Source organism: Phragmites australis, chromosome 3, assembly GCF_958298935.1.
Source record: "Phragmites australis chromosome 3, lpPhrAust1.1, whole genome shotgun sequence".
NCBI classification, from domain to species: Eukaryota; Viridiplantae; Streptophyta; class Magnoliopsida; order Poales; family Poaceae; genus Phragmites; species Phragmites australis.
Window position 1 is genome coordinate 32815979 of NC_084923.1, and position 27127 is coordinate 32843105.

At 44.9% G+C, this 27127-nt stretch overlaps 3 protein-coding genes across 5 annotated transcripts; 1 reads left to right on the forward strand and 2 right to left on the reverse strand.

Annotated features, from left to right (window-relative positions):
• The first annotated feature begins 3280 nt into the window (after positions 1 to 3280).
• LOC133912836 (uncharacterized) lies at positions 3281 to 5130 on the forward strand. The gene is made up of 3 exons (XM_062355766.1): positions 3281 to 3500; positions 4479 to 4573; positions 4704 to 5130. Exons 1-3 carry the CDS (start codon positions 3431 to 3433, stop codon positions 4977 to 4979), a joined length of 441 nt encoding a protein of 146 aa, XP_062211750.1. The 5' UTR covers positions 3281 to 3430; the 3' UTR covers positions 4980 to 5130.
• Positions 5131 to 5644: 514 nt separating this feature from the next.
• LOC133912837 (uncharacterized) lies at positions 5645 to 6515 on the reverse strand. 2 transcript variants are annotated; one of them, XM_062355768.1, is made up of 3 exons: positions 6249 to 6515; positions 6101 to 6164; positions 5645 to 6010 (listed from the first exon to the last, which is right to left on the reverse strand). In XM_062355768.1, the coding sequence occupies exons 1-3, from the start codon at positions 6382 to 6384 to the stop codon at positions 5866 to 5868; spliced, it is 345 nt and encodes a 114-aa protein (XP_062211752.1). In that variant the 5' UTR covers positions 6385 to 6515; the 3' UTR covers positions 5645 to 5865. The 2 variants fall into 2 exon arrangements, with proteins under 2 accessions (XP_062211752.1, XP_062211751.1); XM_062355767.1 differs by having other exon boundaries at positions 6101 to 6167; positions 6249 to 6490.
• A 231-nt stretch (positions 6516 to 6746) lies between these two features.
• LOC133912835 (acyl carrier protein 3, mitochondrial) lies at positions 6747 to 10515 on the reverse strand. 2 transcript variants are annotated; one of them, XM_062355765.1, is made up of 2 exons: positions 10086 to 10493; positions 6747 to 7056 (listed from the first exon to the last, which is right to left on the reverse strand). In XM_062355765.1, exons 1-2 carry the CDS (start codon positions 10308 to 10310, stop codon positions 6859 to 6861), a joined length of 423 nt encoding a protein of 140 aa, XP_062211749.1. In that variant the 5' UTR covers positions 10311 to 10493; the 3' UTR covers positions 6747 to 6858. The 2 variants fall into 2 exon arrangements, with proteins under 2 accessions (XP_062211749.1, XP_062211748.1); XM_062355764.1 differs by lacking the exon at positions 6747 to 7056 and adding an exon at positions 8832 to 9421 and having other exon boundaries at positions 10086 to 10515.
• Between the last annotated feature and the right edge of the window lie 16612 nt (positions 10516 to 27127).

Consider the following 27127-nt stretch of genomic DNA (forward strand, 5'->3'; position numbering starts at 1 on the left):
AGCTATCCCCGTTCTCACTCTCCACATAAGCAAACCCTAGTGGCAGGACTTGGTTGTTATCGTCGATCCCAATTGCAAACAATACTGTCCTTTGTACTTCCCAGTCAGGAATGTTCCATCTAGGCAAATGATGGGTCCACAGTACCGAAATGTTTTAATAGTTGCAACGAATGCAAAGAAAGCATGTTGCAATACTCGTTTCCCACTGTACTCCGCATCAGTGGAGGGGTGCTTGATATCATAGTAACTAACTGGGTTCCTTCCACATTTTATGTCTAATTGACGAGGTAGATTGTGATATGAATCTTCATATGTTCCGATCCTCATCTCAATAGCCTTCTGTTTCACCCTCCATGCCTTCACATAGTTTATTGTGTACTGAAACCTTTGCTCAATATCATGGATAATTGATCATAGCTAATATCTTAGGTTGTCCACAATCTCCCCATACATAACATTAGCAATAAAGGCAGATGACAGGTTCCGGTGGACGAACTCTATTTCCTCAATGTGACAATTATGTTCATTGACTATTGAGCACTGCTAGTAGTCTACCTATTTCCCTCTGAATGCGTGCACCCGCCAAGGACATTGAGGCACCAAACACTTCACATCATACCCCCTTTTACTGAATTTAACAACCTGAATTGCCTCTGAAGAGACAGCGACTAGAATTTAACTGCATCAATAACAGCCTCATTTGTACGGTACATAGCACCCTGAGACACCTCATTCTCATGGTACTGCCACGGTGTCTGATCAACCTCGCTAACCACCAGCTTTGAAAAATCATGATCTCTCCACTCTGCAGGCACTGGAGCATTACCCTCCTCGTCTAGATGAATCCCCATCGGCAACGGCTTCCTCCAGCTCTTGATCCTCCAACTCCATCTCTTCAATTATGCTAGGGATATGCTCCCCCTCATCGGCTACACCCATCGGTTGCATCTCAGGAATATCCCCAACATCTGCTCTGGTCCCGACATTTACCGGGTCTGATTCATCTTCCACTGCCTCACTTGGTCCCGCTACTGCTTCCACAGAGTTCACCTCTGTCTGATCTTTCAGGTACGTCTCAGCTAATAAAATCAGAGGCAGGCCACGTTCACAAGATATATCTATATACTGCCTCCAAGTTGATGTGGCTTTGATCGGAACCAGCTCGCCAAAGTATCCATGACTAGCACGGCTGAGGACAGCTTTCAGCTTAAGATCATGTTGCTGCGGATCCAGTTGGAAAAACCGCATGAGCCACTTGCACACACCCGCAATGGTCCTCTCATTAGCTTTACTAAGACCCTTCATAACATGACGAAATCCAAACAGATCTACACTGTTAGAACTGTACCTAATTTTACCCTCACCATAATATATCTGAAAAATTACTACCATCCCTGGAAATAACCGCAAATATAACTAATGTTAAGACCGACGAACTATATTTCTCAGTATCAAAAATAAAAAATTTACCGACACCGATTCATACCTAACAATAGGTTCTTCAATAATACCCTTAACCAAAATTACCTACAAATATTACTCTATACAATTTATATTTAATAGCTATCCTACCATGTCGGAATTAATATTCACAGTATACTACTATTTTCTAAACCCTACATCCTAGGTCCATGCAGTGCTAATTCCTATGCCACACAATATTACACTACAATTATTACTCTATATAATCTACGTATTCAAAACTAACATACTACAAATAATAAAATGTATTTCATTGCTATCCTACCATGTCGTAAGTAAAATTGATAATTTTCTACTAAATACAGCATTTTCTAAACTCTAGGTCATACATATCTAAAACCTATATCGTACAATGCTACTGTGCTAATTAACAACAATAAAAGTATATAAGAACTTACCGAAAAGTAATCTTCAAATCCGTGGATCAAATATAGCAAGGTTTCGCCGCGCTCTCTTCCTTTCCTCTCCTCTCATCTCTTCTCTTCTCCTCCCTCTTCAGAGCTTTCTCTTTTTTCGGATTAAAATGAGGATTTCACCTTATTTTTTGCCCTTTTATAGAGGAGGGGGAAGAGAGGGAGGTGCGCGGGTAGCCACCTTACCGCTCCCTGAGAAGGCGGAAAGGGGCCGTAACCGTCCTCTCAGAGGGCGGTAAGGGCACGGCTTGGGCGAGCAGGCTGTAGCCATCCTCTGATGGGGCGGTTAGGCCACCCGTCCTCTCAGGGGCAATAAGGAGGTCTAACCGCTCTCTCAGAGAGCTGCAGCCCTCTCTGCAGGTGTCTAGTTTTACAATTTTTTCTACGATAATTTTATTTATTTAAATTTTTAATCGAAAAAATATAAAAATAAAAAAACTCCGTGCTAATCAGTTTTCCTGGCCGTCGGCCCTCACAACTGTCTCGTTGGAATATGCACATGAGGTTGGGCGTGTGTTGAGCCGTAGATATATGACTCAACCAGAGGTATCTGCATGTCGATAAGTCTGGGGTTCAATGACAGTAAGCCGAAACGGCACCTGTTATCAATACTCAACAACGGTGACCTGTTCAGGCACTGGTGATACTCTCCATCGACGGCAAAGACGCCACTTCTGAGTAACTGCCTGAAGCAGTGTCTCAAGTAGTAGAGACTTAATGGAGATGGGAGCAACAAATTTACCAATTGTGCATAACTTCCGTGTAGATTGGAGGCCTGGACGGTCGAAGGTGATGGCTGTAGTGTGGGTACCCGGACTCCCGGAGAATGCACAAGGGGCTGGTGCGGTAAGGTCACCAAGAAGCCTTCGTGGGAAACGGCAATGACGGCTTCCAATCCAGCGGCTACGACGTACGTTCCGGTGGCGGTGGCAGGGGAGTCCCTACACCACATGCGAAAAAGGTTCCTGGCAACAAGGGAAAACGATTTGGACAGGGAGGAACCACCACGAGACGTCGACGGAACCCAGCACCATCGGCGCCCTGTGAGGCAAACGGTCGGAGCAGCAGCGACACTAGCTTCGTATCAATCACAAAGGGCAACTTGCACCGAGGGACCTTTTTAATGCTATAGATGTACATGGAGGCTTGGTCTCGTACCGTGTTGCTGCCGGCAAGGTCGCCGGAGAGGGAGAAGGTAGGGGACCTTCGGGTACGGGTGGTGGCAGGGAAACCCTAGGGGAGAAGGTCGTCGCGAGAGCCGTGTTCTGTTTCCGCCAGTAAAGAAGGTCCCTGGAACCAAGCCCAGGCTAGGTTGACATGCCGGCCCACAAACAGGTCTCTTCACCAGCCCAGCCCGAAACCGTCCAGTTCAGCCCTACTAGAAGTCGCAGCTGATCCTCTCCAAAAAAAGAAAAGGAAAGAAAAAGAAAAACAAAAGAAGGCGCAGCGGAAGAACCCCGAATCCGAATCCGGGGAGAGAGCGATCCAATTCGGTCGCGGAGGCTCCTGCTCCTCGTCTCGCCGCGCCGGCCACCATGGCCGCCCCGTCCCCTCCGCCGGCGGAAGCATCCACGCCGCCGGACGCCGCCGAGGAAGACGAGTGGGGTGAGTAGCTGAGAAACCACTTGCGCGCCCTCGTTTCTTGCTGCGCTTACCAATATCTAGCTTCAGGTATTGCTGGTTTTATCATACCATACGAGCGTAACGGCTGTTTTCCTGCTGTTGCCCATCCTTGTGGACGGCACTTTGTGACCTTGTTATTGTTCAGGAATTGCTTGAGACATTGTGCAACCATGCTCTTTCTGTCTGGGGAAAAAATTAGGTAATAGTAATTCAAGAAACAACAGGTTACTGGTGTGTTTTTAAAAAAAAAGTATGTTGGAGCTGTTTTCAGAATTTTTCAACTGCAAAAGCAACATGCTAGGGACCTTCTGACCTAGGGTTTTAAACTGTAAGAAATCTGCTAGTCGTAAGAAAATGAATTGTGAAATTTCATCCAAATTTTCATTCGGGATCAGTATAGTTGAGATTACACATGAAAAACAGAATGTTTGTCTTCACTTGTCATTTCTTTGAATTAGCAATTCAACTCTACAGTAAAACCACAAAGTTTCCTAGGAATTGCAGCACTTTGCTTTTAATCATTTTGTGCCTTTATCAAACGAGGGCTTCTTGATTCAGTTCGGAAACTAATGTACTTACTTAGGGAGCTTGGATAATAACCCTTTTTCTTTTATGAATCGTGCTGGTGCCAAACAAAGCCAAAGTGTATTATTAGTTTAATGAAATAAATTAGAAACATAGAAAAGTTTTTGCATTGCATGGTTAAAATAGGAGACATGTGACATCAGCCCACTCAGGTTAACTGTAAACCTCCTTGATCTTAATGCATAACTTTGGATCATTGGTTGTGATATGTAGTCACCAGAGTCCCAGAGGTTGACAGTTTTTTTTTGTCCAACTTGAACATGTACTGTTTAGTCAGGTAGTTGTAATTCATGAATTGCATACCATGCTGGGCTTCATGTAAGCTGCACTGCTGCTATTTTACACATTGTTTTCATGTTGATGGTGCAATTGCAGATGCGGACGGATTTGTTATTCCTAATTTGTCCAGTCAAGATGATGATGCTACTGAGCCTAGTGTCCCCAAAGCAAAGGATCCTGAACCTTTAAAGGCATGTTCCAGAATGCTTTTCTGAACCTTCCTCATAAGATTTTACTTGCCTAGTTGCCTGTTGTACCCTCTCTTTTTTTTTTAATTGCCTATTCCTTACTTCATGGAGATGTAAATTCATACTTAAACAGGCAAAAGATGAGAAGATATACTTGAGACCTCATGGGTCTCCACCATCTCAAGCAAAGCAACAGGAGTTGAACACAGTTGACGGGAAGCAGCGGTTCAGGAACAAGCTGAAGGAAGCAGATAAGAAATTCCCTGGCAATGCTCAGGAGAACAAGGTGGAAAGCCTGAGGGAGCTGATGGGCGCTAGAGCAAATAGTACAGGCATGCCAATGAGCTCTACTCGTGATTGGCTGGACCCACACTGTCACGAATCTGAATTTGATAGAAAACCACACTAGGTGACTGCCAGATGATGGCATCTTGACCTATAAAAGGTTGATAAACTATGTACTGGTGAGGGTGTTATTAACCAATAATATATACTGGTCAACAAATGCATGAAAAAAAAAAGTTTCTGTGCTCTAATCCGAGCTCTGTTGTTTTCCGACATCCTATTACTGCCATGTCGCTGAAATGCTGTAAATTCTTTTCTCTAATGTCTGATAAAATTTCAGTTATGAGTATCTTGTTACACGTGTGATTCGCAGTGGGAGAAATGAGGAAATAAGCATGCTGTCATATTACCGATATCTGTAGCATGGAAGCCCGAGCATGCGCCAAGATTTCTCGTGCATCCGTGAAAGCACACTTGCTTGTGCTTTTATGTTTGTGTTCGTGGCTCCTCTTGGTTAATTTCTGTAGTTGCTACTACACCTACTGCAGATTGACCAACAGTCATCCTTTTTTTTTTTTGCAATTCATTTACCCTGAACACAGCAGGGACTGCAGATAAGTTTAAATGTAGATACGCCATTTTATGGCGGAACTAGTTGTGAGTTCACGAAAAAGCAAGTTGTAGTTATGCCTGTGATTCCTCTTAAAACAACTGCTGCTGGTGCAAACCGTCTCTTGTGCGAAGAACTGAAGATTGATACAAAACCTTGAAACGGAACGAGAAGTGAGGTTGTTGTAAGAGGTAAATACTGGGAGCTTTGAAAGTGTTGAGTTACATACACCATATGATCATTCAGAATATGCTTATAAACAAGAATTCTTATATCTATGAAGGTAACTCTTACTGCTATCTCTGCAAAGGATGCAGGCAGTGAACAGGTGTTTGGCAACTTCCAATATCTGATTCTACAACTGCCATTGCACTGCTCCGTCTCCGTCGACGACAAGAGCTCATCGGATGGGGACTTTGATCCAGCCGTTGGCAAAGGCGATGGCGAGGATGACGAAGGGGGTCGACATGCCGAAGATGATGATGTAGGGCAGGGGTGTCATCATTGGGTTCTCACCCTTCCTCTCCCCTGCAGTCTGCCAGTACCTGCATTCCATAAGTCCACATGATTCGGATGAATCACAGTCACAGGCTTCTCTGCACTACACAGCGCATAGCACTGAGAAAACTGCTTACTGTTCTGGCTCCTCTTCTCGGGTGATGAACTTCTTCTTGTCAGGAGACTTCAGCTCCCCATCTCCTCCTGCGTGCACCACTCTCTCAATCTTGTTTCACCGAGCTTCAACAAAATGAAGAACAGGGGAGGATTGTTGAGGAATGATACCGAGTTTAGCTGATATCCTGGAGCGCTTGCTGATGATGTGACTGCGGAACAAACTAGTACCTTTCTTCACCGACGGCTGGGCTACGACGGCAGCGCCGCTGCCCATGGCGAGGAGGGAGGGGGCTACCTTGGCCATGACTGGGTGCTGTGGAGGAGAAAGAGCTCTCCTGCCTCATGCATACGGCATGATATTGTATGAAATGTTACAGCATTCAGAAAAAAGAGAACCGGATAAGGCGAGTGCTACCCTGGCTCATTCTCTTCCATAGCACAGGCAAGGCTCACAAGTTGCGGTGACGTGGTCCAGTCATATGCTACCACGTCGCGTGCCATCCAGTGGATGGCTCTGCCAATTGATACCAGAAGTCGGAATTTTTCTGGATGGCAGAAGCTAAAGAAACAACTGGGTTCATTATAGGAAGAATGCTCCATTTTTTTTCAATTTACAAACCCTTTTTACTAAATAACATTAGCATAGGTTAATTAAGGCCAGTACTCTGATAAACAAAATGTGTTCATTCGTGAACATCAACCATGATGAACATAATCATTTCCTTGTAACAAATACAACTTAAAAAACACACCAGAGAAGAACGTTTGCATTTTCCCATCAGGAGCCACCAGCATTGTTATTACTGCACTGAGATTCCGATATGATGTATTTTGCAACATCTGCACAGCAGGATAGCTTGTCAGCCTTGTCATCAGAGATCTCAATGGAGAATTCTTGCTCAAAGGCCATAACAAGTTCCACCCGGTCTAGGCTGTCCAAGCTCAGGTCCTTCTGGAAATCAGCTGTCTCAGTCACCTGCAAGCATAATAAATGCAAATGTGAGCAAGAGTTCAGATGCTAACACATACAGATCCAAAGATACTGCAATGGATGCATGATTTGAAGGAGCTGCATAATAAGCAAACACTAGAGTAGACCTTTCCACTAATCATGGTGATTCTTCATGGACTAGCATTTATACTGGACTACTGGTAATTTAAACTAAGTTAAGATGGAAATTAGGTTCCATAGTTTGTCAAATTACTATCCCAAATTTGTCAAATTACTATGAGAGCATTAATAAATGAAATACTAGGCTCCGTGCATCCACTTCTCTCACATGATCTCCCTCGGTCGCCCACGATGCTGGAACGAGGCCAACGATTTCATTGTGTACTGGGTCTTGATGCATATCATGGGTTACTTGTTGTAATTTGATGCAGTATATGAAATTTTCCCTGTAAAATTACACGTTTATTGTGCACAATTTTTCTCTTCAAACCCTACCTACTCAAAATAACTACAATATATGTATGTAACATCACTTTGATATTGTCCTTCCCAAAGTGATCACTAAGTTACTGATCATATGGATTGGCTTCTACTAGTTTCGGAATGTGATGTGCATTTGATCAGATTTGCATAAAGCGGGCATGATGTGCATTTGATCTGATTGTACAACAAAAGTTTTAATTCGTACACGAGTTTAGTTAAAGCGGAAATGATCTACAATTAATACACACTGCACAGACTATAGAGAACAATAATTCCCCCACTTTTTCACGAGTTGAATATCTGCTCAATTCATAAGCTTGGTGGCATTATATCTGCCACTATGCTAGTTGTCAAATCAACTGGAACCACCATTTTGCTCAAGACCATCACTAGCAAGGTCAGTTCTCTAATGTGTCTATTTACTCAAGTTGACCATTGACTTAGATAGGAAAACATCCAGAGACAGAGTTACTCTAAATACAGTCGAGTGAGTAAGATCAAAGGTGCTAACTATATTTTTTAGAAGGTGCTAATAATTTTTTCTTTTCAGAAGAATCACAGCTTTGTCATTAGCTGTTTTTCTTTGACAAGCATTGCATTGTGAATCTACAGTTGTGTTTCTAGATAGCATTTATCCTTATACAAAACTTTGTGATGCTACCATTAATTGTCCTGTTCTAAGAACAAAATAAACAATTCCATTTTTTTGCAATTTTTTTTTATGAAGCGTGCCACCAGGCCCTCCACAAATGTGCTCACAACAGACTTTCTACGCAATCTATTCCAACTTGGCCCACTGTTTCTTCCAGTCCCAACCTAGTTATCACTTACTTTGCCATCAAATTTATGAGGCCATTTGCACAATGCGTCCATCAACTTTCACTCAGTCACACATCGGCTAACATACCATACTCTTTAATTGGGTTTGTTCTATCAGTATCAGCCCTTAGGGCTCATGCCAACCGTGACATTTCATTCTTCACCGAAATTTTCACTTCTGGAATTCCGGAACATGTATGACTACTCTGAACACACCCACTTGACTAAGTAGGAAATACCAACTTTCACAAGTAACAAACTTACAAAAGGCACTAGCATTATCATCCATAATATGTAAATGAAACTAGGTGGAACAATGCATGTCAATCTTAAATTCTTAACTTAAGCTGGCATTCATGACTCCGAGTTCCATCCGAGCAAAAACATGAACTCCAAGTGGAGATAAAAAGAAGTGCAAACAATTCCACCCCGTATGCCATCCATTATTTCCAACCCATTCACACTTTGCACAAGTCGGAGCAGACACTCTTCTGAAGAAAGGGGAAAAAAGAAGGGTTAATTAGATTCATGCCATTATAATTTTGCCTATTTTGAAATATGCCATTACTATTCATGTATTTGGAAACATGCCATTGCTCGTTATTTGTAATTGTAACGGTGCCATTGGCATACATTTTGCATGTATTTGACAAAATTACCCTCACCTTCAACCCTGCCCTTGTCTTATTCCTTTCATCTCTCCTTTTCACCCCCTCCTATGGCCGCCGCCGCCCCAAATCCGATGAGCCAAGCGCAAATCCGCCCAGGCCGAGCACCCAGGAGCACAGAGGAAGCTCGTGGGAGGCTTTCCCCTCCATTGCCTACGGAATCCCCGCCGGACCAAGCCTCGCGAGGCCTTCTTCCCCAACACCCGTGAGCTACACCCCGACTTCACCGACTCACCGCCGCGTCCCAGCTCCTCCTTCCAAATACGACCCACAATGAGCTTCCCCTCGATCCGTGCATGCATGTGCGCTCGCCATTTTGGACATGGCCCATCGCCAGCACGGCCCTCCGCGGGAGCCGAGCGCTGCCGCTCCTCCTCGCTCACCACCGGCCGTGCTGCGATCGGCTCACCGGTCGAGACCTGCACCGAAGTATTCCTTGTCACGTGCTAATGCTTATGCCGCTTTTCCCCGACCGATTCATCGCTGGGGTCACCGAAGTCCAAGCCAACCGAGTTAGCGCTTGCCGATGCTGCTACTAAGAAGGAGAAGGGCCGTCGTGACTGTGGCCTCGTCAAGGGAGGCTGGGCTATCGGGGGCAACACCGGGCGATGCAGAACGAGCCAGCGAACCGCGTAGCCATTGGAGCGCCAGGGTCTCTTGCGGCTAAGGGGCGCGGGTGGAGAGCCATTGGAGCAGGGAGGGATCGATGGCGGGGCCGTGAGGCCGAGGAGTAGTGCGCCTGTGGAAACACGGGGAGCTGCTGGAGGAGCTCGCCGTGAAGCTTGTTGGCTCAGGGGCGACGATGGATTTGGCTCTGCGGTGGCGGATTTGGCATGGGATCCAGCGAGGTGAACTGAAAGAAAGGAAGAAGGAAAAGGGAAGAAGGGGAGGAGGATGAACAGAGGGGTAACTTGGTTAAAAATTGTTCATAATGGCATGGATAAGATTCTCACAAAAAGGAGCGGCATGTTTCTAAATACGCGAATAGTAATGGTATATTTCAAATCGGTAAAATTATAATGGCACGAATCTTATAAACCAAAAAAGAACTGAAGGGAGAAGAGGAGAGAGCAGAGCCGAGACCTTGTCGGCGTCGATCTTGTCGAACTTCTTGACCAGGTCGACGACGCGCGCCCTGACGGCGCCCTCGGAGCTACCTCCTCCACCGTCCTGGTCCGCCGGAGCGCTCATCCCCCGAGCGAACCCGCAGTTTGGCCACCCGTAGTCTCCTCGGGCAGCGATGGCGGGCGGCGCGCGGCGGCACCCGAGCCGCAGGTGCCGCAGCACCAACCCTCTCACCGCCTGCATCTCGCGCTGGAGTCCTTCACAAGATTCACGCGGGGGGGGGGGGGTGGAATAAAGGAGGCGACCAAGAAGAACTGGAAGCTGCTGCAGCAGAAGGGAGCCGGCGGCTGCAGCACTCCGCACTCGTGCGGCTGGCGTCGTCGCGGTGGAGTGGGTGGTGACGGCGGCCAAACCTTGCGCCGCCCACCCCTCCGCGACTCATGCAACCTGCGGCCCATTTCGTTCGGCTCGGTTGTTGCGTCCGTGGTCTGTGGCCACTGCTTCATGGGCTGAATTCCTTCTCTACTCCCTTTCCTATTCTGTGAGCTGAGTTACTTTTTTTCTTTTTCTTTTGTATGGTGAGTTATGTATGCAACATTTTTTTGAAGTTTCTTTTTCTTTTTTATTTAATTTATCTTATCTTTGTATTTTGTATTATATTTTTCATGGATGTTTTTGGTATAGTTCATTTAAGATTTTTTCCAAGTGTTGCGACATTTTTTGAATTATTTTGTTATTAGTTTAAATTGTTATGTAATACTAATTTTATTGCTCCGGTAACCTGAGTTGATTGTTCTGTAACATTTTTACAATGTTCCGTGATACATTTTGGATTGTTCTTCTAGATGTTTTTTTTTTAAAATGTCACATGTTGTATTTTTCATATTTTCCTTCAATTGTTTCTTTTTTCTAACTATTGGACACAAAAAACACGAACCAATGGAACACTGACCATGAACTGGTGGAACATTCAGGGAGGGGCTAGCAGGAGCACTGCCCCTTTATAGCTGTGATTTCCTCTACATAACACAAATTTTTTTATGTATAATAATAAAATTCCTTTTGTTGACATCCCTAATACTCAATTTATCCTAATTGGCTCCTCTTTTGATTTTTTTTCTAGCTCCGTCCCTAAAAACATTGATAATGGAACGTACATAATGAACTACTGAAACATTCATCTCAAACTAGTGGAACATCAATGATGGACTAGTGAAACATCTTTGATTAATGGCACATCCAAAACGCTAACTACGTGAGATTCTGCCAGTTATATTGGTCCTTCAGCCTGTGATATGGAAAAGTCAAACGCTAACTACGTGTTGTGTACTCTCTCTAATTGCAAATGTAGATTGTTTTAAACAAATGTAGATTGTTTTAAACTTATGTATAGAGATTAAGAAAATAGATTAAATAATTTTGTTGTCCTTTATTTATTATGTATTGGAAAAGATAACGCATTCATTTGTGAGAGTGGTAGTATTTATTAAATAAAGGTAAGAAGGGAACAAAAGAGAAAAAAGTACATAGAAGTTCGATAATGATTTATATTTAAAGAATAGTTGATGAGGCTAAAACGATCTACATTTACAATCAGAAGGAGTATAAGTTATTATTTGCACCAATTATCCATTAGAATTGGAAACCTCAGCATCTTTGATTAATGGCACATCCAAACGCTAACGCGCTGGAACATTCATCTCAAACTAGTGGAACAGCGCCAATCACCATGCAGGCATGCAGGGGGCTATTCAATCGCTTTGGGACTAAAGTAGACTTTTTCTTTTTAAAAGCCACTATGACGGCGGCAATCATCACGCAGGCATGTACCACTCTCAAATTTGCTACAGTAAAAAAGCAGTGACAAACGGAGCTACCATCCAAATCAACCTTTTGAACTCCACAAAGCAGTTCTAAAATTCAAAATAGTTTTGAGTCTGCTTAGACTAACCTTTAGACCCGTCCATATCTCCTGAGGATATGGTGGCTTGAGATCCCCCGATCCGGCCCCTCTCTCTCTGATTTTGGCGGCCTCGTTGCCGGCGAGAGGGAGTGGGCCTATCTCTCTGATTTTTTAGTTAAGGAATTAAAAATTTTGGCTTTTATATGAAGAGGACACTTGATTTTTTTAGGTGGAGAAGACTAAAATTTAAATTCCAGTCTTGTGGCGATTGCGGCGCCGTTGGGTCCTACGGCACAACCGCGTCAGCCCATGGCACGTTATGTGGGCTTTGCGGCGCGTTACGTGGGCTCACGGTGCGGGTTAGCCCAATGGCTTTGACCAATTCAAAGTGTAAACATGCACTGACACAGGGGAAATACAAGCCATTTTCTACTCCGTATTTTAAGCATTCATAATTATTGTGACATGATATTTATACATATTCGTTTCATAAGTTGAGTTTAAAATGCGTTTCAAAAGTTATGCGTTTTGAACCTTCACATATTTCCCCCACGTACACTTAAGTATTTGAGAGTGAAAATAACTTAGAAGCTAGTTAGGAGAGACCTTATATATATTAGAAAAGAAAAGGAATAAGAAAAAGGAAAAATGCATGAAACTTTCAGCACCAAACCGCAACCACGGTCTGACCGGAGCTCCCCACAGTATGGTAGCTAGCGCACAAAGGCTCCCTTAAGTGGTATATTGCCTCTCTCCCTCACTCTCTCTTCTCACATTGCCTCTCTCACTCTCTTGCCTTGCCAAAACCCTAGAGGGTGTGATCCATTTGTCGCGTTTGAAGGCCGGAGATCGATGGTGAGAACTCCCTCGAGCTTCCCAGAGCTTTTTCCCCTTTCGTCCCTGCCGGAAGGGTTACTCGTCATTTCTTCCTCCACGAGCCCAATCACCCCTCGGGAGTCCAATCGGTGGATCGAGACTTCCTCGGCGTATTCCGATCCAATACAAAGTTCCTCTACGCCAAGGTAAACATCTCCCTACCATTTTCTTATCGATTCCTAGCTCTAGCTGATCACCGTTTTGATTTGGACCAGAAAACCCTAAGAAAGCTAGGTCTAGATCTTATTTTGGGGATTTTACGTATTTAAATCGTGCATGTCGTCCGAACGACCACGTAAAATATCCCCAGTCTTGTGGAGTACTTTGGTGCCCTTCGCTACCGAAACTTTCACCGTAGTCCTCGCCGGCGACCCTACAAAGGTGCTGCTGGCAGGTTCAGGCGGTCTGACCACTAGACAGCGGTTTGATCGCTGACATACCGTTGGTTTGACTGCCAGGCGCCAAAATCTTCTGCAAGCTAACGATCAGACTACCACTTCCTTTTCGGTCTAATCGCCAGCTATTCAAGGCTATGTGTACTTAAGTTACCTTGTCCGGGGTTTCAAAGTTGAAACCCTAATCTTTTGGCAATCTTTTGCAAATGTTTTCAAAACACGATGTTGTATTAATATTCAAGCATCCATTATATGTACACTTTTCTATCGTTTGATTATTTATGCAATGCATTCTTGATTCATTTAGAGAGCGTTACGCTGATGGTCCAAGCAAGCAAAGGCATCGCTAATCTACCGGAGTTCTATGAGTGTTGTGCCGAGAGTATCAAACAAGCATCTAAGCATATTGCATCCTTTGGTTCGAATTGAATGGAGTCTAAATTGATAAGTTGTCACTTATGTATGTTTGCATGTTTCGCGATGTCGATGTCAGGTTTATATGGGTAGAACCTATATTGATTTGCATTACCTTTACCTTGAGTTGTTGATGATCCATATCCTTATAGCCGTGATGTTGGAGCAAGAGTTCGTCTTACCCCAGCAAAGTACGATGAGAATTTCTTCTAAGGAGGAGACTCAAGCTTAGAGACGAAGTTTAAGAGGAAGGAACACCACGAATGTATTGATGGTAGAAAAATGTATCACTCTAGGAGGAGTATCACAGCGTGACTTGATGTGTTTTCACCTTTGTGTCTTTTTTTTGCTATCTTGCTGCTTGTCCCCCTAGAGGACCATGGCCTCCTATTTATAGGGTTGTGCGTAGCTTGGCGTATAAGTTATCATAATGTACAAATATCTGGGATCTGACCGAATTACTGGGCCTTATCCCGGATAACTACATTCTACCCTATCGGGGAGATAAATATCTACCGAGGTAATTATCGTGGAGCCTGCCCCCTGAAGGGGGCGAACCAGTCGCCAACTGCGGCCCGGCGCCGCACTGTCAGGGGTGTCAGGGTAGCCTCCATCATGCTGGGGTGTCAGAGAGGCGTCCACTAGCCTAGGTATTTAATGCCGATCACCTCCTCGCAGGCAAAGTACGATCGGTGCTTCCCTTTTGATAGATCTTTCTTGAGGCCTGATGACTCACCTAGTAGCCTCCGGGAAGTCGGCCCGTGCAGCGGGAGACCAAGGCCTCGAGAGACCGAGCCTTTGGGAGGCTGAGCCTCCAGGAGGCGGGACTCCAGAAGGCTGGGGCTTCGGGAGGCCGATGCCTCGGAGACCGAGCCTTCGGGAGGCTAAGCCTTTGGGATGCAGGGCTCCGGAAGGCCGAGGCTCCGGAAGGTGGAGACTTCGAGAGACCGAGCCTTTGGGGGGCTGAGCCTTCGGGAGGCAGGGCTCCGGAAGGCCGGAGCTTTAGAAGGTGGAGGCTTCGAGAGGCCGAGCCTTCTGGAGGCTGGGCTGATTAAGCCAAGGGGCCATCGGGGGTCCTTGATAACGACCCCCAATAGTAGCTCCTTGCGAGGGCAGCCAGTGAAGTGGTCGGGCCCGCATTTCTTTCAGAGCAGAGCTCCTAGCGGTCCCTGGTTTGTGGTTGATGGCTCATGGTTCAAGTATTCCTTGGCTTGTCTGGGACGATTTGACCTGGGTGACAAAACGACATGCTGGATGACATTGATGATAGGGGACATTGAATGCGCCCTGGGGAGAGGTGCAATCCTGCCCTGTCAAGCGGGGTGTGGGACACATGTCATCTTGTCGTTAGGGGGGGTCAAGGGAGTCAGTTTCTCTCCCCCATGATTTCAGCCTGACAAGCGAAAGGATGGCGCATGCGCCAGCCGCCTGGGGGGCAAGTTGCTCCCTATTTGTAGCAGGAGGGGGATTGCCTAGAGCGACCTTTTTGCCAACTCCTCGTTCTCATCTGCCTTTGTCTTCGGCATCTTTTGCTTTGCGCGAGTTGTCCTTTGATCCCTACTCTTCCCTCTCTCATAATTCAGTGCCTTTCGCCATCCTCATGCAGTTCGTATGGCTAGCTTGAGTACCCCGAGTGAAGCCAAAACTCAGGCGGCGGGGGAGATTAACAGAGTAGCCGTGGCGGGGGACCCTCAGGTGACGCCAACTTTCCCGTTGCTGATGGGGCCGCCGCCAGGAGTGGAGCTCCGGCGCTGGGGGCGTCTGTCATTGGTGACGAGAAGCTCGACTGGATGGTTAGGGAGGGGAAGATTCCCTCTCGAGCTGTCGCTCGGCCTCCGCTAGGCGAGGCGGTCCCGAAGCCCCTGGCCCATGAGATCGTGGTGTCTGAGACCTTCTTCGAGGCGGGCCTGGGTTTTCCCTCTGCGCCGTTGCTTGAGGAGGTGCTCCGCCATTTCTACGTGGAGCTTCCGCAGCTCCACGCCAACACCATTGCCCACCTGGCCACATTTGAGTGGGCCATGCGGGCGGAGGGGTGCGAAGGGAGGGCGGATTTCTTCGCGGCCCTCCACTTTGCCAGCTGCCAACCGAAGTTGATCAAGGTCGAGGGGACAAAGAGGCCCCTTAGCTTTGGGAGTGTCAACTTCCAAATATGGTCGCAGTATCGCAATGCCTTCCCGGCGAAGGCCATTATTGGCCAGTGGTATACCGGCTAGTTGCAGCGGTGATTCTACTACAATATCAGCCCTGCATCACCCCATCGTTCCACGAACTAGGATATTGCGTATGTTCCGGAGCTGGAGACGGGGATTACGGACGACCAGTTTGCCTCACGGCTGGCCCTTCTACGGAGGGTGGCCGAAATGATGAGCATGCGTGACCTCATGGAGGAGTTCACCATGTTGCGCGTTCGACCTCTTCAAACGGGCTGGAACTGCGTCTTTGAGCAAGGTGCGGAAGAGTGCCTGAAGGTGTATTCTGGCTCACCCGTCAGTGCTGGTGAGTTCCCTTTGTAGTTTGGTTTTTGATCTGCCTATGTGAGCCATCTTTTTTCTTCTAGAGAGCTTCCTCCTGCTGGAGCACACGACGGAGATCGCGGAGGTGATCCTAGGCCCCCTACTCTCGCAGAGCGGGAGTGGCGGGTTGCCCTAGCATGAAGCTGGGAGCGGGACAACCGTGTCTGCTTTTACCTCAGCGTCGGGGCTCCGGCATGGCGAGATCCTCTAGAGCCTAGGGCTGCTGGAAAACGACTGCATGCAACCCCCCCTAGGGCTGCTCCAGGCCCGGTGGCCTTCAACCTCCGGAGGCTCGCATACCGGTTCAACGGCCGAGTCATCGGAGGTGCCCCTGGTTCGCAAGAAGCGCCTAAGGTGGGTTGGGAGCATGAGCGACCAATCCGGAGGCGAGGGCCAGGGTGGCGACAATGATCGGGGGAAAGGCCGGGCCTCCCCAGATATTGTGGATCACGGCCAGAGCCGACAGAGAGGCGTGGCTTCTGTGGACTACGACTTCGGTATCATTGGCTCGGACGTTGAGGATGCTACGGGCCCTCCTATAAGAGGTTCGAAGGAACTAGGTGTGATTTTCTTCGTTAGTCGTATCCTGTTTTGGTCGTACGCTGGGATCTTGATTTGTGTTTCTTTTTTTGTAGCGACCTTCGAGGTGGATACGTCCTTGACTCCATCCCCTATCATAGTTGAACTGCGTGGGTGCCTCCGAACTCCCCACCAATGCATCCACCTCCACCAGCCGACATAACAGAAGTAGCCCCGCAATACACAACCTGCAAACATAATACAATTAGCGATAAATACTAATAACAAGCCGTATAAAACGTCAAATTAAAAATGTACAAACCTCGAGATCATGCCTGTGTCAACCTTCATGAGCTCATCCAACACACGGGGTCATAGTACTAGAAGCTCCTCAGCCGGCACGACGATGCGGTATGAAAGGTGTCTAACGTCTAGCTAAGGGTCAAGCAGCTCCAGCTGCACCATACCTGCATGTTCACAAGTTTTTTACAGTTTTATAAGCAAAACAAACATAGAGTAAGAAGTAAGCATCCAACATATAACATGGCATAATAGATTGTTCAAAGCGTACACAAATATGTTAATGAATCACAACCTCAAACATAGTGAGAGTCTCACTACAACAGTAAACTACAATATTGTGCATATGAATATCCATCACACCAATCGAATTCAATGACTCGATGAAGCCAATGATCGACGACCACAAGGACGTCTCCCATCTGCAGCTGAGCCGGAAGGACCTCCTTCCATGGGGTTCACACTTGGGACACCAATAGTGTATTTCTTATAAGTGTGCCCTATTCTGTTGTATTTGCTGCACCATTTCACGCGACACCCGTCTTCTGCTTTATCCATATCATTATGGAGCCTCATAGTCTTGCATCGTCCCTTCTTCTACTTCATCTTCTAAGGATCAAAAATGAAAACACAATCAGGTCTAGCTTCCTTCGTGAAAGATCCATAAATCCTAAAACCATAAATTTCATGGTTCCAGATGTTGAACAGAGCTTCCTTCTTGAAGTAGTCAAAGATGTACCTCCGAGTCCTCATCCCTGTCATAGCACACGTGGAAATCACATGTGAGCATGGATTCTACAGTACCATCAACTTGTAGCAAGTGCAAACGCACCTGTCATCGAAGATGGTACACTCTTGGATAACTCTCTCACGCTTGCCCCCCCCCCCTCCTTCCTTTGTCCCTGCATAGAACTTTGTATATGTGCTGTGCATTTTCCATGATCTTCACCCAGTGCATCTTTGCCTTCTCCATCTTGTCTTCCATGTATTTAGTCATCTTCGTTCCATAAATTAGATGAGCATCATTTAGAACTGTGTGCACTATTGCATAGCGCTTCCTAAAATACTTGCACGTCCCTTGAAGTATAAACTCTACAATCCCCACAAGTGGTAACCCCTCACACCTTTCATCACCCAATTGTAAACATGTATTAAATTTGTAGTTAATATTGTACCTAGCCTCTTTTTGTGTCGTAGAGCAGAGCCCACTTCTCTTTCGAATCATTATCAATCCACACACTAAATGACCAAGTAGATGACCCGGTCCTCTGCGTTATGCTAGCTTCATTGTCTATTGGCAGGAACTCAAGAGGTACTAGTTCATCCTTCGGTTCCCTCACAGGCCACCCTGCACGCTCCTATGTTTGCTTCTTCATTAGCTCATCTAGTGTCTTCGTCTTCCAAAGAGCATCAAACTTCCACTACTGGTTCTAACTGCACAACCTCTTGAATATGTTCACGAGGAAGAAGTTTGTACCAAAATACCTTATGCACCACCTACTCTATAGATCTAGCCACCCCGGTCCAATCATGCTATCATCCATTCCATTTTGCACTTCCTGAATTGTCGCGAGCATCCCAGCATGCTGGTCATGTATAAGGCACACATTTGGCCGAGCACCAACAATTATCATCCTGACACGGTATAGGAACTAATATCAACTGCTGGTGTTCTCACTCTCCACAAATGCAAAGGCCTACGGTAGAACTTGGTTGTTCCCATCAACCCCAATAGCAGTCACGATTTGTCCCTTGTACATGCTGGTAAGGAAAGTGTCGTCGATGCACACGATAGGCTGATAATGCTTGAAATCTTTGATACATGCTCCTAATACGAAGAAGCATCACTTCAAGACATACTTGCCAGGTTTTGACAAAAATGCATACTTATCAATGTCATATTACGTCATCGGGTTTCTTCGAGCAATGGTCTGCAGCAAATGCGGTAGATTGTCATATGATGCTTTGTAGGTCCCGAACCTCATCTCAATTGCCTTCCTCTTCACCCTCCATACCTTCTTGTAGCTAATAGTGCACTTATACTCCTCCTAAATTTGCTTGATTATGGATCACCTGGTTCATAGTTCAGGTTGTTCACAATCTAGACATCACATTGGCGACAAAGGCTGAGGTGATGTTCTGATGGTTGGACTCAAGTTCGTCCATCGTACAAGTGTGCTCGTCCACAATCGACACCTCCCAATACTCAACCTACTTTCCCTTGAAATCGTGTACCGACCACAGGCAACCATCCTTCACGCACTTCACAACTTATTCCTTCTTGCTTGACTTGATAACATAAAACTATCATCGAAGCGATATCTCCTATTGAGTCACATCACCCTTCATGGTCTGACTGGTAGGATACCTAACACCCTCGGTCACCTCATTCTGTGTATATTCCCAGCGCAACTGATTTCACTCATTCACCACAAGATTGTTAAAATTAGGATTGTTCTAGTCTGTGGGAACAGGAGCGTCATCCTCACCATACGACATGTCATACTCAGGAGATTCATCAGCCTCAAGATCATCTCGTTCCATCTGTCAATTAAAGAAGGGATTCGTTTCCCCTTGTCTACCTCATCGGTCAGTTCAGTCGAATAATCCGATGAATATGCACCATCCAGATCGACATCCTAATCATACTCTTCCTCATCACCCTCCTCCTCCACGTACCTCCACCCTACATCTCTGCAACTGCCTCCTTATTCTTCGATTGCACAAGCAACATAGGAGGCCAACCTCTTTGCACAACATCCTTTGGGTACATCCTCCAGACTTGATCTTCCGTGAGCGAGTGGGTATACCTCCCAGTACACACTATCTCTCATATGGTTGCCCATAATACTAATAATGGTCATCTTTTAAACCTCATGATCTATTTTGAAACCTCGTATCAACCAAATGTACAAGTGTCCGATATTTTTATACATAGGTCTAGATATACCCTTGTCCATTGACTGAAATATAGACAGTACTACCCCTTCCAGACCATATAATATTTCTGTATCCCCATAAAAAATTCTAAACTAGCATTGATCTGACATACCTAGCAAGCATCGATAAAAACTCTAACATTATTATGACAGAACATAAAAAATTATGTAAAACTATATCTACAATAATGCAAAATTAATTACAAGCATGGCCTAACATGTAATCTATACCGCAATGAAATATTTCTGAGTTACTACATCAAAAACCTCTAAATTCTATATCTACTACCTCATTTATGCCTACACTATGTCTAAATTCTACATCTAATACCTAACATATTTCTAAATATTACATCTAATTGCTAAAATATATGTAAAAATAGAATCTAGTTGCTAAACTATCTAACCCTAATTCTAAACCTAGATCTATATTCTAACTTACGTCTAGTGACTATCCTATTAGGTTTGTAAAAAAAAATTCTAGATCTAACCTCTACCTGTGTTAAAATCTAGCACTAGTGGCTATCCTAACGGATTTGTAAAAAAAAAATAGAGAAACAAATATACCTCTTCCCTTCGGTAGAGCTTCGCTGCAAAATTTCTCCTCTCCTCCCCTTCCTCTCTCTCAGCTAAGTTGGAAGCAAATGGGCTAACATCAGCATGGCCGACGCGGCCGATCTATATACATATAAGGTTTCGCCCACTGTTCAGGTGACACCTTTTAAGTGAGCCTGCTTGGCATCGTAGCGAGAAAAATCTCACCTGTCAACAGGTAAGATCAATGTCTCGCTTGCTAAATAGAAGAGACCTCAAAGAAAAACATTTACTATGGCCTGACCGCCGAGGCCCACAAGGTTACGCCGAATGCGAGACCTCGGAGAAAAGCATTTAATATGGTCTAACCACCAGGACCTACAAGGTATCGCTCGTTCATCAGGCGGGATCTATTCTCACCTGATGAATGAGCGACGATAACCTATTGCAGCTATTTTTTGAAACGGCTGTATAATTTACACACACATATTATATATATATATTATAGGGAACGAATATTTTGTAGCCAGCTATACAACAGGCTAGGCTGCTGATCGTACCTCCTCGTTCCCTCCTGTCGAGTCCCTGTCGAGTCTGGTCTTGGTTCCCCATAATGCGTTGAGCCTGGGCCTGAATCTGATCGTGGCTGACGAGCCTGGTCCTGGATCCCACGTGGTGCAGCTGAGCCGAGCCGATCAAGATTTGCCATGCCTGTTTCTAGTGCTGATTGTTACTGACGAGCGGACGTGATAAAAAGGTCGAACAAACAGTTTCTCCTAGATTCTCGCATGCAGATCGCACTCGCTTAACCCTAGATCACGTCATATCGTAATTGGCGGGTACAGAACAGCTGAGCCCTAGATAACGTTCGCTGAATCGAGGAGACAATCCCGTCGACATCTGGTCTTGCGGCGTTGCGATTGACCACTGCCCAATCGTTAATCGCCAGCGAGCGCGTCCGATCCAGGATGCCGGAAGTGTCTGCTCCGCCATCCGGATCCCAGACGTCGCGATGCCGGCAACGACGTCCACAAGCCCTGCGATGCCGTCGTCGCATGTTGTAATTCCAGCGGCGACATCGCAAAGCCTGGAATACTCCTCGGGTCCTCCTGCATCCCCTAATCCTCAGAATACTCCTGCACTTGCTGTGGTAAATCTGGCAAGCCTGCATAGGGAAACACATCCCCAAGCTATCCCAACGACAACAATGCGGACGCTTGATCCAGAGAAGATGTTGGTGCATGTAAGTGCACTGAATTCCTGTAAGGGATATCATCAGTTACTATATTGAAGTGTAAAAGTTACTACATTTTTTGTTTTGCCTCTATTCGTTAGCGGATGAATATGAAACCTTACGAACTAGAACGAAATTGAGTTACTGTAGTTGAATGGTTGGTTCACGGTAGATTGATATATAGCTGTCAAAAATATGTTAGAGTTGTCTGGATGTAGAATAAAGCTGACGTGTACACATTTACGGGAACGACCTGTAAAGTTGCACGGGTACTAGTGAGAATGGTTGTTGTATGTGTTTCTTTTAGGTAAAAATTTAAATAAATTGTCAAATAGAAGTTCCATCAATGATTATCAAGTAAAAATTGATAAACGTATGTTATCAATAAAATATATAGGCAATTACTATAGTGCCTTGTCGTAATTACTAGAATATTTCTACAAAAGTCAATAGCATAGTGTTTGATGTACTATAGACATTGAGAGATAATAAGATGTCTGAGGTACAACATAAAATAGACTTGTAACTTGGATCATACGGACATTCGTGGCATTGGTGAAGTGGCGCGAAATGAATAAAGGGAAAATCAAATGTCCAATTCGTCAAAATTACTATATAGTCGTTGTGATTATAATGTGAAGATTATTATTTTTATTATCATAAGTGTAATGTAGGATGTGTCATCAATTACTACAATAGACTTCAACCCTTATTAGAATATTCTATACTTTAATGTTAATATGAATCTGAGTAACAGGAACCAAATTTTGACCCATACCAAAGTAGTACTAGAATATCTTTATATATGAGTGGCCTGGGGCCTGGGAGAGCCCAGAGCTCAAATTAGCATTAGTAGCAGACTAGCAGTGCAGCTCTTGATGGATACTACGTGAAAAACGAATAAACAAGATATAATTTAGTGACGGATTATCACAGTACTTATCACTTATGTCGTCTTTGGTCGGGACCGGGTATATACCCGCTACTTATAACATGGAATAGGTGATGGATAATAAATATTACCCGTCACCTATAACATAAGTGGCAGGTAACGATTAAAATTGTCATCTATAACCTAGTCATAAGTGACGGTTCTACTGACACCAGTCATAAGTGACGGGTGACGATTAAAACCGTCACCTATAATCTGGTCATAAGTGACGGTTTTGCCGGCACCAGTCATAAGTGACGGGTCATGGTACAACCCATCACTTATGATGTGGCATAGCTGACGGGTCTCTCTGGTCCAGTAATAAGTTATAGGTCGTAATATGATCCGTCACTTATGAATAGTAATAAGTGACGGGTTATATTATCACCCATCACTTATTACTTACATTTGTTATATAAAACTAGCTGGCAGCCACTGTGCAGGCCGAACAGTAGTCAACAGTTCCGCGCGATAGTTCTGGCGATTTTCTTCGGTTCCACTAGAGACTCTCTAATATTTTGTTAATTTGAAGTTTGAATTGGTGCTAGGTCTTTGAAGGTTTGTATCTCCCTCTTTTTCTTCTCCTCTCATCCCTATTTGGTAGATTTGTTGTGCTTGAGTTGTAATCGGTCATTTTGCATCTTTATCCAAAATTTTAGTATAAGTGAGTTGTATTAATGTTAGATCTGGTACTAGGTTTGGCTGATCTACCGCGAGATGCCACAGATCTAGTGTAGTTATTGGAGATTTTAATCACGTGCTTAACCACAAAATTAAGGTCACTAATAATAAAGAATGAATGTACCTCAAGACCCGGACTTGTACGGAGTACCTGAGCAGGGTGAAGCATTTCATGAGTGCTGCCTTGGCGGATATGAAAGATCATGGTATAATGGCAATGTATTGTTCATGTAGCGACTGCAGGAATGAAAAGAAGTTCCTGAAACCAGACAATATCCATACACACTTGGTCATGCGTGGATTTAAAGAAAATTATACATGTTGGAACAAACATGGCGAAGAAGGCCTTAACGAGGGAGAGATGGATCGGGCCCCCATACCGACAGTGTAGATCAAGGACTTACACCCGATGAAATGGATCATGATCTCAGGAATGAGGATATATTAGGTTTGAATGATAATGATCTCGAGGATTTTGTGGAGAATGTGGACCAGATGGTGCGAGATGTTGAGCAGCATGACGAGTATAACAATGATGAGTTTGCTAAATTCCAGGAATTTGTGCGGGATTCCAAAATGCCCCTTTATCCCAACTGTAAGGAGAAGTACACGCGGATCTTTGGGAACCTAAAGCTTCTACAGCTGAAGATAACCCATGGTTGGATTGACAAGAGTTTCAAAGCATTGCTGGATCTGCTAAGGGATATGCTACCGGAGGGGAACTTGGTGCCCGAGGGCGTCTACGACGCGAAGAAGATAATTTGTCCTTTAGGACTGAAAATAGAAAAAATGTATGCATGTAAGCAGGATTGTATCTTGTTTCGTCGAGAGTATGCAGAGTTGGATCAATGTCCCATGTGTGGAACCCATCGATATAAGCTTAGAAATGACGGTGGTGATGGGGACGAAGGCAAGAAAAGTAAAGGTGGTCCTAGAAAGGTGGTGTGGTATTTTCCTGTAATTCCCCGTTTGAAGCGTCTGTTTGCCAACAGAAAGGAGGCCCAGTTGGTGCGTTGGCATAAGGAGGGTTGTAAGAACGACACAATGATACATCACCCGGCAGATTCCGCTCAGTGGCGAATCGTTGATTCCACATTTGGTTGGTTCGCCGAAGAATTAAGAAATATTAGGTTTGCTATGAGCACGGATGACATGAATCCATTCGGTAATATGAGTACCTCACATAGCACCTGGCCTGTTGTAGTCGATCTACAACCTTTCACCCTGGCTTTGTAACAAGCGAAAATACATTATGTTGTCAATCTTGATATTAGGACCAAAACAACCTGGCAACGATATAGATGTGTACCTCAGGCCTTTAGTCGATGATCTTAAGAAACTCTGGTCGGAAGGCGTCGAGGTTTGGGATCAGTACAACCAAGAGTACTTTACCTTACACACCATGTGGTTCGTCACCATCAATGATCTGCCTGCACTTCGTAACTTGTCAGGTCAGAGTAAAAGAAAAGGTAAAGCCTACCCCCATTGCTTAGATGACACATACAGTTTGAGGTTGACAACTCAAAGAAAATAGTGTACATGCGGCATCGACGTTTCCTTCCCAGGAAACACCCATACCGAAACATAGACAAGCAGTTATCTCATGGAAACTATCCACGTCAGGTTATATCTTCACCCTCACTGGAGGAGTTATCTCATGGAAAAGCTCCAAACAGACACTTATAGCATCATCAATGATGCAAGCTGAGTTTGTAGCATGTTATGAGACTACCGGGATTAAGAGTGGTAGACAGCATTTCAAAGCCACTTACGTTGTACTGCGATAATCAACCCGTAGTTTTTTATACGAGTAAAAACAAGTCGAGTGGTGCTGCTAAACACATCGACATTAACTATCATGTTGTGAAAGATAGAATCTAAGATCAAACAATACGTGTCAAGCATATAAGTACTAAGTCAGTGCTTGCGGATCCACTCACTAAAGGCTTACCACCCCATATCTTTCGTGATTATGTTGATGGCATGAGGTTATTGGAAAACCTATGATTCTGAATTAGAGGACCATAATGCAAACCAACTCTCATTGGGAATAAAGAACTTCTATTTTGACATGGAGTGGTATACTATAGGTATTTGGGTTTCAATGGTATTTAATCAGCCGTTGTAATGCTTTACCTTGTGTTATTTCATCGAGAGTGGACTTATGATGTTAGCCTTACGATCAAGGGGGAGAATTTTGGAATTGATCTCGACCTTATGCATTGACATGATCCCTAACATGATCGAGAAAGAGGGGGAGTCCATTCCCTCTCCAGCGCTCCCCAACCAACAAATGGTTGCGGTCCCATCTTGTGCTGCACCACATAAAAACCAAAGGGAGGAGTCCCATGCAATGTGCGATCACAATCCCACATTTGGTTTGATATCGCCCCCACATCTTCTAATCCAATCATAAGAAGGCGCAGAGAACAAAGTGAAGGCCACCGCCACTATGAATGTCCACTACACCGACGATCTGCACGGCTAAACCGACACATCTCCTCCTCACCGATCAACTCTAGATGGCATCTTCGGACGCCGGTATGTCCACATGCTTTCACAATTAGGGTGGTGTTTGATGTTAGGGTTAATGATCCAGTTAATTAAGACATAATTAAGTTCTACATGACCATACATACATATATACACACACAAGGTGCATAGATGTTCGCAACACGCATGACACAATGGTCCGTTATTATGACTATAAATAGAAAGTTGCATTCAAGTAGATGGAAATTGTAAATAATTTTGTCACATAAGCATTATTGAGGGGATTGAAACATAATTCGGGTCAAGGTCGCGGCCTATGTGTCTCCAGGTCACCAAGAAGCTTCTTGATCTCATTCAGAGAGTGCTAAAGCATATAGAACAGAACCTCAGCCCTGAACAATGTGGCCACACCCTGCAATGGTAAAGTGATTTAACTGTAGTTAGATGAATGGAAATTGAAACTGCAAAAATGGATGAATATGAACTTCGTTGAAAGGAGAAGACTGACCGGAATTATTGGTGTCTCGAAAGCTTTAAACCTCCCGTGGAGCTGCCAAGGAGGATTCATTCCTAAAAGAAAAACATGATATGAACAATAGTGTTGTGCTAAGCTCCCTGAAGACAATCAAATGAGTTGCACACACATTTTATGCCTAATCAATGAACCTGCACTATACAACACCTATAATTTGGAGGGCAAATTACCGTAACAGAACAATGCTCTTTCCAAAAGCCCAATTTTGGATTTATGACAAATCAAATTTAATAGAACTACATAACATTGGAGAAGGGATTTACTATAAGCCTAATCTAAGTTATGATATTGTTAAAAAAATTAGGATTCTTGGCATTCACAAACCAATTGAACCATGAACATAGTGGACATGCAACTACTTAATTGGAAAAAAACAGGGAAATTAATGTAACTAGGTGACCGCCAGACGGTTGGCCAGGCACCCTAGCACCAAGGACGATGATCGCCGGACGTTGTGGGTGCTCGAATCCTGCTACTTTTGGGATGGAACGACAGACGGAGGTGGCGGGACTCGAAATGCGTGATGAGGTTGGAATGGGGATGACTTTAGCAGAGAATCGCAGGGATGGATGGTCTGCCGCCATGATCGATTGATGTCGCAGTTTTTGATGCTTCTAGGGGCGGTTGCGAACAAAGTGAAGATTCTAGGTTTCAGCGGGTGAATCAAAAAACAGGGATCGATTAGGGGGCTAGGCTGCTCGGTTGATTGCGATGGGAGAGCTGAGCCGAGCCGGGGATGTAGACGGTAGGGGAAAAGGCCAAGCTGAGCCAGAACAAGGTGTTCAGTACGGTG